This window comes from Pyricularia pennisetigena, assembly GCF_004337985.1.
Source record: "Pyricularia pennisetigena strain Br36 chromosome 4 map unlocalized Pyricularia_pennisetigena_Br36_Scf_9, whole genome shotgun sequence".
In the NCBI taxonomy this organism is placed as follows: Eukaryota; Fungi; Ascomycota; class Sordariomycetes; order Magnaporthales; family Pyriculariaceae; genus Pyricularia; species Pyricularia pennisetigena.
The window spans coordinates 211002-225578 of record NW_021940921.1 but is presented as its reverse complement, the minus strand read 5'-3'; the positions used below and the strand labels follow the sequence as shown (position 1 = coordinate 225578).

The following is a 14577-nucleotide window of genomic DNA, read 5'->3' as shown; positions in this document are numbered from 1 at the left end:
CAATACTTGGTTGACTTTGGCTCTGTCCGAATGTGATCTGTAGTATGACGCACTAGGGTCCAGAAAGGGCTGCAGTCCAAAACAGATCCTTGCTTTTGATATTCAGGGGTTTCCCACTAGCCTCGGGTGAAGAAGAAATCAAGACGAACAAAATACTCCGAGAGGGTAAGAGGGAGGAGGAAAAACATTCCGAAGCCTTTGGGTGAACGAGTAAACTTGCTTTGCTCAACTCACCCATCCGTTAGAGCCAATGGGACTTGATGCATCTCAGATTTGATCTTTCCGCCGCTGTTAGGGGATGACAGAAAAAAAAAAAAGTAAAATAAATCAATAAATCAATAAAAACAAGATCTTCTAGAACTTGCCCAGTCAGGCGACCGGGTAAAGACATACACAGGCGAAGGCAACGTGACAATCAAGACAGCATGTTATTACAGGCATTCAAAGGTAAAAATACCAAAATAAAATAGAATAAAATAAGAATAAAATTGTGGTCCAAAACGGTGATGCATGTGGTGGGTGAAGGCGGAATTCCGAACCCATGGAGATACGGAGTGATGACGGAATCCGTACCGCGCCCTATTGTTTGTTGCGGCAGGCAATCTGGGTACAAAAATAAATAGATAAAATAAAATAAAATAAATAAAAAGAAATATAAACCTGCAGCGCTGCGCCCGCTTGGCCCGTTTTCTGGCAGCGGAGATTTGCTAAGGTGGAAATGGCTGACCGAGGCTGCCGGAGCTGGGCTTTTGGTCTTGGCTAGCAACCGCTGCCCTCCCAAGCTAACAAACTTCGGGCAGAATACCGGTTCCGGTCTAGGTAAGCTAGCCTTGACCTGGGTGGGGTATTATCTAATAATTAACATTCTTGCGTCCACCGGCCATCTCACCAGCCCAGTCCAAGGTGAGCAAGCAGCAATTGGTCACTTGGTCACTTGGGCTAAACCCCTGCTGTTTTGCTGTTTTCTGAAAGCCTGAGAGATAACACATGGCCATTTTTTTATTCTTTTTTTTTTTTTTTTAGAAAGAAAGAAAGAAAGAAAAAAAAAAGAGGCGCAAAAGAAGAGACAAACAATCGAGGTAGATAGTAACTACTACTGCCTGATTTTGGGTCTGAGCTGCCAAAGAGAGAGAGAGAGAGAGAGAGAGAGAGAGAGAGAGAGAAAAAAAACATCAAATATATTAAAAGACATCCCAAAGTCCGTTATTGTGTTTACCATCTAGGACGGTCCCTGGCTTGGCATCCTGGTGGTTCCGGACGCCTTGGTAATAATAACGCCGAGCAGGTGCCGTTGCCCGATGAGGTAAAATATTAGTCACATACTGTCCTTGACAGAAAGGTGGTCCCCTGCGCGGTGATGAGCAAGACTCGGATAAGTCAAACACAGGCCCCGGCGCCACCATGAAAATTGTCAGTTTAACGTTTCTTGTGACTCTGCTTCTTCCTTTTTGTTTTTGGTTTTTGTTTTGCTGTCCTTCTACCTTTGGGCTTGCTTTTGGAATCTCGTTTACGGATTACTCCAACGAGAAAAATCCAGCCACAGGATCCAAGGAACCTGGTCAAGCCCAGCCGGCGCCCTGCCATGCCATGTCTTCTCAGCCCTGTAAGGCGCCCGGGCCACACACTGCGCAGTTCCATCTCTCCCTCTCCCCCCCCCTTTTTTTCTCACCCTCGCAACCGGGGGGTTTTGTGGCTCCACATACAGTACTGCAGCAGACGAGAGATATCTACAGTTCATACGGCGACACACTAGCGACAAACAGTAGCAAATCTCCGCTCGTCCGGACTCGTCCACAATGCGACACCGCAACCTGTGACGTGACGTTGGGCTAAGATCAGCCCTTGCTCAATATGTAGTAATCTATCGTCGATGGTGGTCAGGAACTTTTGGCTTGGGTAGTACTGGGACCGGGCCCGCCAGTCAGTTTTAGCTACTTGACTTGGAAAGTACAGTACAGTACTGTCGCTAGCCCGCCAGTCTAGGCCGTGGGTTTGGTGGTGCACACTTTACACATCAACCTGAAACTTCGATAGCTTGCTTTCTCTCTCACTCACTCGCTCACTCTGCCTTCTTTACGCCTTGGTATTGTACTGTCACGAGTCTCAAATTGGCTTTTCTAGCTGAGTTCCCCCAAACACTGTGTACCTGAAAGTCTCGACCTTCAGCCGCCCGCCTCGCTTGGCCTTGCCGTGACGCTACTAGATCGGCTTGCCTCGCAAGGTTCTCTGGCGAGGGAAAGAGGAAAAAAAAAAAAAAAAAAGAAAGGGGTTATCACGTATCAAAGTATCGATTAGCCTGGTCTAGCCCAGCCAGAGGAGGAATCTTGCCAAGATTTTGAAAAGAGTAATAGAACGCCGAGCCCAAGGCAAATTCGTCAAGCTAAGCCGTAGTGCCATTCAGCTGCCGCTCCAATTCACCGCCATCCACTTTGTCACTTTTGTGCGAGATGAGCGCGGAAAGGTTGCGTCTTTGGAAAGCCACTTTTTTTTTTTTTTTTTTTTTTTTTTTTTTTTTTTTTTTTTTTTGAGAGGCAGACATAGGCAGGGCAAGGCCAAGGGGCACTGCGCTATTGCTTCGTGGGTTGGCACGACGTACCACCAAGATCCCGAAGCGACGACGTTGCCGCTGAGTTCTCATCTCCGTCCTTGGCTGATTGCTCGAATCAAAGAGGACTGGGGAGTAGTAGCCCCTGCAAGCCTTGCAAGCCTCGCTGGTAAACTTGAATCAGCATCCAACACCACTTACCGGCCTAAACCACTTTTATAAAGTCTATCCAGCAGTAGAGGAAGAATGGCCAGTGAGAAAAGCAAGTCGCTGCAAAGGAACCCGGTCACCACGTCAAGTGCCGGTGGCTGCTCCGGAGGTAGGCTGCAGTGCTCACCGCGTATACTTGGCGATTTGTTGACATGCCCAGCCCCTGGTTTCCCGATCCCCATATGGTGATCCCGCGTCGTGTCAGGACCCTGGGGGATGGGTCAGTCCAACCGAAAAAAAAAGGTAAACGACAAAAGTCGGTTGGCATTGGCAGTTTGAAGAAGGGGGATTTCTGACTCCACAAAACGAACGAGGTAAAAAGACTCTCCAACCTCGGCCATGACAAACAAACATGCGCATATGGTACTTTGACCATGAGGCCTCATCCGTCCCCTGGTAGAGTTATTCTAAAGGCCGCCACAGAATAACAGAACAAACGCCACCGCCACACCACCTACGTGGCAGCTTTGGCGCAACTGGAGCAGATACGAAAATACGGTCAGTACAAGTACAGTACGATGCAATAAAATGCAGCATAGCAAAGGAGAAGGAGGCTGGGAGGGGAAGAGCCGGTTCTTGGCACAGCGGACGGTGTTGAAGATCTACAAGCGCGCCCGGAGGAATCTCTCCTAGGGACAGACACTTCTTTTGTTGATCGGGGACTAGCCAAGGTGGAAACAGACCCCAGTGTAGTACTGTACAGTAGTTAATAACAAATGAATAAATTTACTTGGTGACAAAAAAAAACGTGCGCACTCCGTGCTATGGTCTTGCCCCAATTGGTACCGAGTCTTGTGGGGTAAAAGTAGGTAAGCGGTAACTTTGGATATGGATAGTAGTTGACTGGTACACAATTATATGGGGATTGACTTTGTATTGCATTGAGTTCTGGTCAGAAGGGTGCCTTTACCATCAAGTACGTGGTAGGATATGCATATTCCTTGGAAGAGTTACAGGTCCAAAACTGCGGCTTCCAAGCTTCCCAGATGCAAAGCGGGTTATAGAGTTTGTCCATGGTTGCCAACCGTAATTTCCGGCCCCCAACAAGGGTCCATTCCCCTCCCCAATATCTGCTCGTAACGATTGAAAAGCACAGACTCACAAGTAACGCAGCCCTAGCGGGCCAAGGCTGGTTCCTCGCAAGGCGCTTCGAACAAGAAGGCCACTTTTGGGACCAGAGGGATGTGCTTGGCGTGGAGCGAAACGTGACACGACTTGTCGTGGGGCCTGACGGTACTGCACAGTATCTAATAACATGCCAGGGGAGATGCTCGGTTAACATCCCGGCAGAAAACAGCCTCATATTGAAGGGGTAGAAATGGTAATCAAAGGTACGACATAATTTCTCGATCAATCGATTAATTGACAAGCGGGGCTTTTCTTTTTTTTTTTTTTTTTTTTTTTTTTTTTNAAAAAAAAAAAAAAAAAAAAAAAAAAAAAAAAAAAAAAAAAAAAAAAAAAAAAAAAAAAAAAAAAAGAGAAAGGAGACATAAATGAAAGGAAAAAAAGGCAGCTACAAAAAGTTTAAACAACATGTGTATGTAGACAAGACGAACAAGGAGAGGGGTAGAAAGGACTAAGAATTCAACTCAAAACTGGACGGCATAGCGGACTTTCTTCTCCTGCAGGGCTCGTCCCGGCTAGTTGTTCAACTTAACTTAAGCTTCGCAGGATGGACGAGAGAACAAAATGGAAGAAACCAACTGCCCACCTGACTTGTCCTGCCATTTTGCCAACGTCAACGAGCTATTTCGCCTACAGCACTGTGCTTTACCCTACCTGCGGTTAATAATGAATAGGTTACCAAGGTTAGTTTAGGTTAGGTTAGGTTAGGTTAGGTATCTACTGTATGTACCTTACCCATGTTACTTATCTCTACCCCAAGCCCATTCACTTCTCATTTTGGCTGGGTCGCCGCAGTTCACTGCTGCACAAAAGACCTTGTTTCTGGCATCTGATCAAATGGCAGGGGTTGCTGCCAGTCAAGCCTCGATTCAGTCGTCGACCCTGGTTGCATTGATCGAAAGTTAACTCTTTTCCTCCTCCCCCTACGCACGCGCCCTCAAAGTTTAACGGGAGGTGGTGGGTGTCAATTTTTTATTTTATTTTATTTCTTTTTCTTTTTCTCGGGTGGATAGCTTCGGCCGAATTCAACCATTAAAGGACCGAGATTAGGCAGGGGCCGGCCGAGATTTGTCCTGGATTCTTTCATTCCTTCACCAAGCAACGCATGCGTGCAGTATTATAGCCAGCGTTGTTGGGCTGAACCATGGCCCAGGCAAAATAATGCGACCGTAAACACCGTTTGCTTGGCAAAAGAGATGGACTGGACTGTGAGTTTAGCTTTTGATTAATGACGGTTATTCCCAGCAAGTGATTATTTGTCTCTACGGTTATTCCCGGCAAACATTGGTCAGCAAACACGACTGTGGCTGCCTAATTGGGAGTGAGCTGAAGAGTAATGAAGATGAGAAGAGGCGAAATTCAGAGTGAACAAGAAAATAAAAAATAAAATAAAAAAGCTCTCAAAATTTCACAGTGTTGATCAAAACATGGATAGCACGGTACGGCAAACCCCATATCCCTGAGTCTTGGCCCTGGTCAAGTGCCGACGTCTCGCGTTTATTCTATCATCCTATCCTAAACCCAGGAGTGCATGCAAAGGGGTTGGTTGGTTGTTGGTTGGCTGGGTCCGCAGCCTTTGCTCGTCGCTAAAGTCAGTCAGGTCATGAAGCGACTCGAATCCAACCCCATGCAGACGAGGAGCGCAAGCGGCAAGTCAAGCTATGCCGGGAAATTACTGTAGGTCGTGCGTGTGGTACGGGATGGTACCTAGTGGGCGGGCCGGCAGGTCCTGCCTGGTTTGTACCTCGAGGCATGGGAGGGCGAGCGACTCGTGCGCTTCACTCTTACTGGGGCGCAAGACGATGGCTGTGCAACCCCGGTTTGCAAACCTTGTGTACCTTGAAGTGTACAGTACAATTCATAAGTTTCTGGTTGGTCGTAGCGAAAATGGACCTTTGGCCCCCTGATGTACTGTTGTACACCACAGTGCTGTATTGTGCTATATAATACTGGCCATGTGGTAAGGGGTCCCCTAGCTCCATTTATTACCACGGGAATTAAGACCAGAACATGACCCGACAAGCAAACGGACAGGCCCGATCAATGAGGCAAGAAAAAAAAAAAACAATCTAGAAAATAGGATAAAGTAAAGACAGTGACAAAATAGCTTGGTGTTAGGAATAAGCACTCCTAAAGCGGTTCTCGCATTTCGCATTATCTTCTTCCACCTGTAAGATTTCAGGGCTGAATGAGGAAACAGAGAAGTCCAGGTGCTATGCGTGCGCATATCGGATAAAGTCCGCCATGGCCAAGGGCGGGCAATAATACCACATGTGTGTATGTGAGTGCGCGCAAGCGTGTGTCTCTGGTACCGCCAAACTCTGACGCAAACTGCCGGCATTACATAACCTTTTGAACTGGTTTAACTCCCTACATTTGGGGCGGAGGGGGGTTAATTATTGGCTGCAGCCCAAGCGGGCACTATCACCTGGTCCGTCTTCTGTGCAGCCCCAAAAAGATCAATGGCGGCCTCTGGTCTGTGATTATGTCGATCATGGTGATTACTCATAAAGCGTAGCCAGCTTACGCGACTGCGTCTTGGCATGATATGATGTATCCTCTGCCCTCTCTGTGTACCATCGGGTCCCGGCAGCCTGGTCGAACGGCGGATTCCGACCGCCACCGTTAATTCAGTATCCGTAGCCCCAGCACCAGGGGTTGGGTTGCTCATCTAGGGGTTCGTTGTGGGCTGCAGCAAAAGCTAGGCACGGAATGAGAGCAAAGCATCGAGACCACCAATTTTATTTTGTTACCTGTGATCACCATTGTTGCTTGGCTTGGATTGCTCGACTGGGACTATACCTCTAAAACGGAAAAAAAAAACCGGCGATGTGATTTCTGCTGAGGACGCCGCGGTTGCCAGCGGCCAATTGGGCTCCTTTGGAATGACGAATGTTCCACTGAACAGTGCTGATGTTTTCCATTTCAATCTGGTTGCGGTGTGGTGCATTCAACGGGGCGTTGGACTTTCTGTCAGCGGAGTACAATAAAAAAACCCCACTATGTAGGATAAGATGGTACCTACTGTACCAAGGTTTTAAATGCCTAGCCACGTAGCAGGTATGTGAGTAACACTAAACCTGTTCTTTACCCTTTCTTCTTATACCCTTTCCGTTCATCATATTCCCCCCAAATTGGTCATAGAGAGAACAAGAGAGATCGAGCTATGCACATTAGCTTGGGAATGTGACGAGATGACTGACGTACCCCACTTTTAAAGATGAACCATCAAAACTCCCAGGGATCGGTAGGGCTGAGAGTACTTGCTCCCGGCTAGGGCTTACGAACAGCATCATTAAAGCCCAAGCCTGTCAGGCCTCTGCTTCACTGGCCAGAAGGAGCGAGTTGCAAATGCAAGGCTGTCAATTTGCTCATTTAGGGCTGCGAGATCTATGCATTTACCTTCTTGCAAAGTTAGCTTTACCTACCTGCGTTTGTCTTTTTATTATTTTTGTTTTGTTTTTCTTGCCTGGGCATCTGGGCATAATGCATCTTTGAGTGTGTTACCCAACGCCTGCACGCCGTCTCAGGCTAAATGCAAGGCTCTTGTGTACAAAAGGATATCAGTCATACGCCCATGGGCTGTATGACTGGATGACCCGGCGGAGGGGACAAAAAAGTGGCCAGTGGTGGCGCGTATGCATCGCTTCTTGTGCCTCGTTAGAACTCGTGGTAAACGCGCGGAGTTCATCAAGCCGAGCCCATAGTGCGGCAGCCAGGGTGCATCGTCAGCAAATATCAATTTGTACGTAAGTAGGTACCTAGGTAAAAGTACCATTGCGCCCACGTCCCAAAAGCTAGTTCCGGTCTAGTCTGGCCCAGACTACCTACCTAGATAGGCAGTCAGCCGCTCGTCCAACCTCGTATGTCATCAGCTGCGCAAGTCGAGCTAGTGGTCATGTTAGATAGGTATAGATAGGTACCCAGCGCCAGGTACTCTCTACGCAGGCAGCATGCCTGTGGGTCTCGGACCCTATGGCTGTCGTATAGAGAAACCAGCTTGACCGTAGGATGTGTTCCGTGAACAAGCCTGCTAGTTTTTTTTTTCTCTTTTTTTTTTCTTATGGCTGGCCAAACAAAAGAAAATAAGGAAAAGAAAAGAATTAAATAACCCACTGTGCTGTACTCCGAATGTTTTGACTACTTTGGTACGCTTCCGCCGCGCAGTTTCTCAACAAATCGAGATCAGCTTTTTTACTGCCAGGCATTCGTTGATTTGTCGATCAGCATGACGGTGGGGGGAGGAGGAGAAATATCCGCCAGGCTTCTCTCAGCTTGCAGCAAAAGCCAGTCAGCAGATGTCAGATCTGCCCCGAGAGTGCAATGCAAATGCTGGATGAGTGGAGGTCTATGCATGTGTGGGTGCGGCGTGCTTTTTTGGGCTTGCTGACATGGAGGTGTTGGTGCCTTTTCTTTGGAGGCCGACACATGGCCCGCTGGAGACAGGCCATCGGAAGCGAAGCAAGCAAGTCTCCAACCCACATGATAGGAAAAGGTGGGTAGAGAGAAAGAGAAAAAAAAGAAACCCAGTACCGTAACAGCAATGATAATAGCAACAATAGTAAATGATATTAATGCCAATTACCACGCAGTCGCATGCGGCAGAGCAAAACATGAACACTGATCGAATTGACCCTGCAGGACCTCAGGCGAGCAGATCAGGCTGTAGTACAGTGGAGCGGTACTGTACCTTCTTTTTCCAAGACTGGGCTGTACAAGGTCTTTTGCGATGGTCAACCGGCCTGGTCCGGTGTCTTGACAACTCCAAGCCAAGCCGACAGGGCTGGCTTGCTGGGACAAGCTGGGCAGGATAGAGCGAGAGGGAGACAGGGCGACGGCAATGAACTAAACCAAACCCATCGGATTCTTCCAATCAATCCATCGATTGCACTTAACCCACGCCCCTGCAGATGGCTTGCCAGGGTCAGCCTGGAAGTAGCAGCGGACTAACGGTTTTTACCACATAGCCAAAGGTTCTCTGGTCTCCCCACCCCACCAGATAATTACCAAGGGCTGATCTTCGAGAAGGAAGTCACGTCCCGGCACCAAACCGAAACGGGCAGCACCCCCGCCAAAGGGGTCCTTATGTTCCCTCTTATTTATGTATTTATTTTTTTTCTTTCTTTTTTTTTTTCTTTTTTTTTTCTTTTTTTTTTCTTTTTTTTTTCTCTCTCTCTCGCTCTCTCTGTGTTCCTTCTACGGTGGTAGTCTCTCTCTCTACTGTGGTAATTCGCTGTAGCCATGCCATGCTACGCACCAACCCTTGCCATGCAAAGGTGGCCCTGTCCTGCCCTGTCCTGCCCTGTCTCAACAGTATTATTAGCACGGTCCAAGTCGTAGGGCGAACGGGAGCAGGGGATCCACCACCACAAACTGGCGGAATGAATATTATTATTGGGACAGCGGGAACGGATGGGGGTGCCACCCCTGACTGACCAAGACTCGCTCCCCTCCACGTTGATCCATGTTAATAGGCGAAAGCACCGAGTCGGGTCAGGGAGAGGAGCCCTTGTCATATCATGTCGATATTGCAGCGACCGTGGTCAGGTACCTGAGCACCCCCGATTCGTCCGCTCGTTGTGTAGCTCCCATATACCACGGGTACATTTCCTCTCTTTTCCCGCCTGCTACTCGTTAACCCCGGACTTGCTTTGCTGTCGTCTGGTTTTTGTTCTTTCGATTCTCTCCTTTTCTTTCCGCTGCCCTTCACACCCACCTGGGGGTACTTACCTACAGTACCTACGTATCCTACCTACCTTGCCCACCCTGCTTGTCAAATCCTAAACTTTGCTTTCCTACCTCCTAACAAGTCTGGTTTTGGGGCATTTGTGTCATTATACCCACCAGGCCAAGGTGACGACACAAAATCTAGGTCCATCTTTCGAGACACCAAGCGGCAATTTGGAACCCCGAGAGACGGCACAGCAAAGACAACAGGGCAAATTAGCACAAGACAAACAGGTTATTCGTCTGGCGTGATCACCACACCAGCACCAGCACCACCACCACCACCATCTACCTGGCCCAGTAGGGCTGAAAAAAAAAAAAAACGACGAAAAAAAAAAGGAAAAAACAAAACAAGACCAAGCCACCAACAACCAGCAGCCCGCCCATCCGAACACACGTGACACGGTATACTTTTGGAGACTCAAGGGACTTTATTCGACTGGATTTAATCTTCTGAAAGTGCACCTTGTCGCAACAAAAACAAGAGACTGCCCCCGCTCATCCTTCCCTCCATCATTTGTCTCGAACGTTGTTTACTTATTGCCTTACATTTGCATTTGCATCTGAAGCATTCTCTTGCATTTCTTCTCATTGTCGAGTCTACCTTGCATTCAACGGTCTTGCATTGGGATACACCGATTTCACACATCTCTTTCTCTCTCTCCTCCCTCCCCACACCTTCTCTCTTCCATCGTCACCTGTACACACAAGGCATTACGTGCCCATATACGAACGAGTAGTGGTTTAGGCTGGTCTTTCTCCATTGGTTGTTGTTGCCTTGAGGTCTAGCTCTACTTTGGGCGGATCGCTTCCTTGTTCATCCTCTTATTGGTCGCATTGCCTTCTCTCACCAAGACAGCCAGTTCACCATCCGAGAGCTTGTAACATCATACAACTGAGAGCGCTCTCGGCTCCTCCAGATTGATCACTCCAGGCTGTCAATAACTCTCAACGCAGCCCGCCTTACCTGACAGACAGGGCTGGTACGCTTTTTGTCGCCAGTGGAACAGCGCGCTCCCCATTCTGCTGCTTACCTTACCTAAGGTACCCGTGAGGGCACGGCCGTCCCACAACGACAACCTTCTAGCAATTTGGGATTCAGTGTCAGATTCGATTCGGTTCCGGCAGTCTCGATTGGACTTGTTAACAACCACGATCCGTTCCGGCGGGTTCCCATTGTCGAATTCGAAAGCCTAATTCTAGGTGCTAAGCCATAGGCCTGATTGAGGTGTGGGAACGAATTCAATGACGACAAGCTCGAATCGAACCGAGGGCCCGCAACAACACATTTCAAACAATAGCCGCCATCTATCTTGTCTGCACTGCTACCACAGACTTCCAGCCGTGAATCCAGCCGCTGTGAGCCAAGCCTCGTAGCGCCGTGGTGGCGAGTCGACCCATCGGGCGACTTTTTTTTTTTTTTTTTTTTTTTTTTCAGCTTTGCACAGCCCGGCCTGGTGTCTGCGACAAATATTGCGATCTCCGATTTTTGAACCACCGACGCAGCACAGACCCTTGAAACCACGCTGTGGCGGCGCCTACTCCCCTATTCCCGCCCCTCAACCACACGATCCCGCCGGCCGCTATCCGCCCTAAGGCTCGCGTCTCCTCCCGCCTCGAAATCACAAAAACCATAACTACGTACCATGGAGATTCCGTCAAGACATCGCAATGCCGCCCCTGGTGGTCTGCCCTCGATGCCTTCTATATTCATTGGCGTCAGCCCTCCGTCCAGGCCAATCGCCTTCGGCAGCACCTCAGGGAACAGCAATCGACAGGCCGGGTTCTCCTTACCTTCGCCGCCACTCTCGACCTCGAACCCTATGGTAATACCAAACGCTCGTGGCGGAGGTGCCTACGACGACCCTCCACCGGCGCTGCCGCCTCCGAGGTTTGTGCCCATAGACGGCCCTACCGGCGACCATCCGCAATATCTCGAGCATCGCTCTCATCACGAGCCCGCAGGCTCTGCAGGCTCAGGCTATTTTGGAAGCTTGAACGAAAACCTGAAACGGGATGCGAGATGGCCTTCTAAGCCGGATAGGGATGAGGGTTACGGCAGTCTGTCGTCGATGGCTTCCTCAAGGTATGTCGCATCAAAGCTATTTGCACGGCTAGACATCCCTCCGTCTGACCAGCGAAGGTATTCCTGTTAACTCCGGCGTGTTGTCACTAATTTTCCTATTCGCGAATGCAGGTCCCAGGGTTCACTCCCCACGCGCTTCGGCGTCCACCACGAAAAGTACCAGTTCAGGCCATCGGTCGATGCCTACGATAATGCATTATTAAATAAGCTCAGCTCGAATCGCACCCTTAATAACCGTTCGCCAACCCAATCTTCCTCTCTAAACTCCCCAACGGGTGACGAGCCGATACGACATCCCACCGCACCTCCCGCTAACGATCGACTACATTTGCTCAAGCCTCTGTCTCTCCCAACACGATCAAAACAGCCACTAATGCTCGAATCCCCGAATCGTTTTACAGACACACCCATATACTCGGCCGTGTCCCCACGCAGCAATCCTTTCCCGGCGATTCAGGGCAACAAATCCCCAAATTACGACAGCGGTGGCGGATCGGATTTTGAGAGATCGCCAATACCCATGCCGCGCAGGACTGATAGCTGCGTGTCAGCTTCTGATGATGCAGGTACTGCCTCCACTCAGGGTAGCAGCTATGAGATGACGGTGGACGATGTCGACTATGCCATGGAGGACTCGCAGCATGCCACAAAGAAGCGGAGGGCATCGTCGCCACCCGGCGAAGAACCTGCATACGGCACCGGCTTTGCGCTGCACTCTTCCAACGATCTGTTGAGGAGAAGAGAAGCCGGTGCATCACGAGGTAGTCCCACCCCACGTCTTAGTGTTATACCCCAGGGATCGTCTACGTCGTCAAATGGGAGCCGCAGCGGCTCTTTTCTCAGTTTATCCATCGGTCCCTCGGGCATCGACCGGCTCTCGCCTGGCGGGCTAAGCCCTGGGGGTATGTCACCGACTGACCCCTCCAGTTGCGGCTCGCCATTCTCGATTGCAGCGTCTCCGAGATCGTCAATATCGAGGAGCAACCATGGCTCATCTTCGGCGCCGCAGCCCCATCATAGAACATTGAGTGTCGAGAACAGGCTGTCACCGAGAGGCAAGCAGCTCATGGGTGAAGGAATGATGCCAAAGGCTGCTGGCGGCGTGGCGACCAAGATGCAAGGCTTTTTGATGTGTCAATGCTGTCCGAAGAAGCCAAAAAAGTTTGACACAGAAAAGGACCTGAGGTGAGAANNGAAACCCTTTTTTTTTTTTTTTTTTTTTTTTTTTTTTGTGTGTTCCTCAGCCGAGGGGTTGACGATTATCTATGGATCACATTCCAACTAACTAACATGGGTTTTGAATACAGGGACCACGAAGCAGAAAAGCAGTACACGTGTTTATACTGCGGTAACCGTTTCAAAAACAAGAACGAGATGGAAAGACATCAAAACAGTCTGCATCTTAGGAAACACAGTTGGTCGTGTAGCGCCCTGTCTGGATGGGACCGGGCATTCCACGAATCGACAGCGTCGCCAGGCCAAGCGGACGTTTGCGGCTACTGCGGGAAAGAGTTCTCACGCAGCTCAGCTGACGGCGCAACGGAGGCGGACTGGGAGGAACGCATGAAGCATCTGACGGACGCGCACAAGTTCAGGGAGTGCAACAGCAGTAAGAAGTTCTACCGGGCCGACCACTTCCGGCAGCATCTGAAGCACAGCCACTCTGGGACAAGTGGGAAATGGACCAACATGTTGGAGAACGCATGTATGCTAGACGAGGAGCCGGATGTGCCCATGGATCGGCGCTGACTGATGGCCGGTTGGAACGGAGAAGGAGACGAGGGTAATGAGACAGACACTCCACATACTACGCCTTCGCGGCAAGGTGGGATGTTGTAATATCGGTAGTGGGTCACACCAAGCCTACTGAGTCAAAGACGTGGTACCTGCACGGAAAACGCCGTAATATACCATGGACTTTTGGGCTCCCCATGATATACGGAGGGAAGCCATGATGCAACAAACAACTTTTATGCTCAAAGTCAATGGTGCTTACGAATATTACGAATGATCGACGAATAGAAATGTCAACCAAAGTTGAATACTGGGGATTTCAAGGCGGCGGTGTAAATAATGACGCTCAACCATGACTTGGTCTGGAAAAAGAGAGGAACACGCACGTGTCGATGTCAGTTTCTGTTGCCAACATGCAGGTTGTACCCAGGAATATGGGCTATACCAAGATTCTCTCGTGGATTGCTGCATAACTGGGCTCGTGGGATAAAAGAAAGAGAGAAAAAAAAAAGTTAAAAATAAAAATAAAAATAAAAAGGAATATATGTCGTCTTCATCTCACGCCATGCTGTGAATTTGTGTAGGTAACTACGTTGCCTATGTGATGGAGTCTGATTGTTTGTTGCTGCTCTTCTTTATGGCACTCTCTCTTCACACCCCCTCCCATGGTGTAAGATCTCTAGTCCAAGATGATCAAAGCAATTGCCCAACTTGGGTGACCGAGCCAAATCTCGCTTGTGAGGGGGGTTGAAGTGGGTGGGTTTGTTGCATGGTACAGGTAGGCAGACACACTATCCTGGGCAGAAGTTGTCTTTTTTTTTTTTTTTTTTTTTTTTTAAATGTTCCCCTCCGGATAATTGTTATTATCGTATCGGCATGGCCTGCATGGGGTCGAGGATCCTTCCCCAAGATATCGATTACTACTGCAGGGAGGGTCTTCTTTTTGTAGTATTCGGCGACTTTCCCACTCGGTATGCGCTCGCCGTTGATGAACCTTGGCCTCATTCCACCTCCCCCACCAACGAGGATTCAAATCCTGGGAGAGTACTGCTATGGACTATTACTTTTTCAACTTGTCAGTTTGGTTTGGCATGTTGCTCTGGCTGTGAGCCTTTCTTTTACCTGGCCGGTTTACGATAACGTCTCATGC

General features: G+C 49.2%; 3 protein-coding genes across 3 annotated transcripts; 1 reads left to right on the top strand and 2 right to left on the bottom strand.

Annotated features, from left to right (window-relative positions):
* Positions 1 to 5587: 5587 nt before the first annotated feature.
* On the bottom strand, positions 5588 to 6551 carry PpBr36_10116 (uncharacterized protein; the record flags this gene model as incomplete). The annotated part of the gene is made up of 2 exons (XM_029897230.1): positions 5588 to 5809; positions 6408 to 6551. The coding sequence occupies 2 exons, from the start codon at positions 6549 to 6551 to the stop codon at positions 5588 to 5590; spliced, it is 366 nt and encodes a 121-aa protein (XP_029744457.1).
* Positions 6552 to 6631: 80 nt separating this feature from the next.
* Positions 6632 to 6850, bottom strand: PpBr36_10115 (uncharacterized protein; the record flags this gene model as incomplete). The annotated part of the gene is made up of 2 exons (XM_029897229.1): positions 6705 to 6850; positions 6632 to 6676 (listed from the first exon to the last, which is right to left on the bottom strand). Coding segments are annotated over exons 1-2 (171 nt in total), but the record flags the coding sequence as incomplete, so codon positions are not given.
* A 4403-nt stretch (positions 6851 to 11253) lies between these two features.
* PpBr36_10114 (uncharacterized protein) lies at positions 11254 to 13442 on the top strand (the record flags this gene model as incomplete). Its single annotated transcript, XM_029897228.1, has 3 exons — positions 11254 to 11693; positions 11805 to 12878; positions 13001 to 13442. The coding sequence occupies 3 exons, from the start codon at positions 11254 to 11256 to the stop codon at positions 13440 to 13442; spliced, it is 1956 nt and encodes a 651-aa protein (XP_029744455.1).
* Positions 13443 to 14577: the final 1135 nt, after the last annotated feature.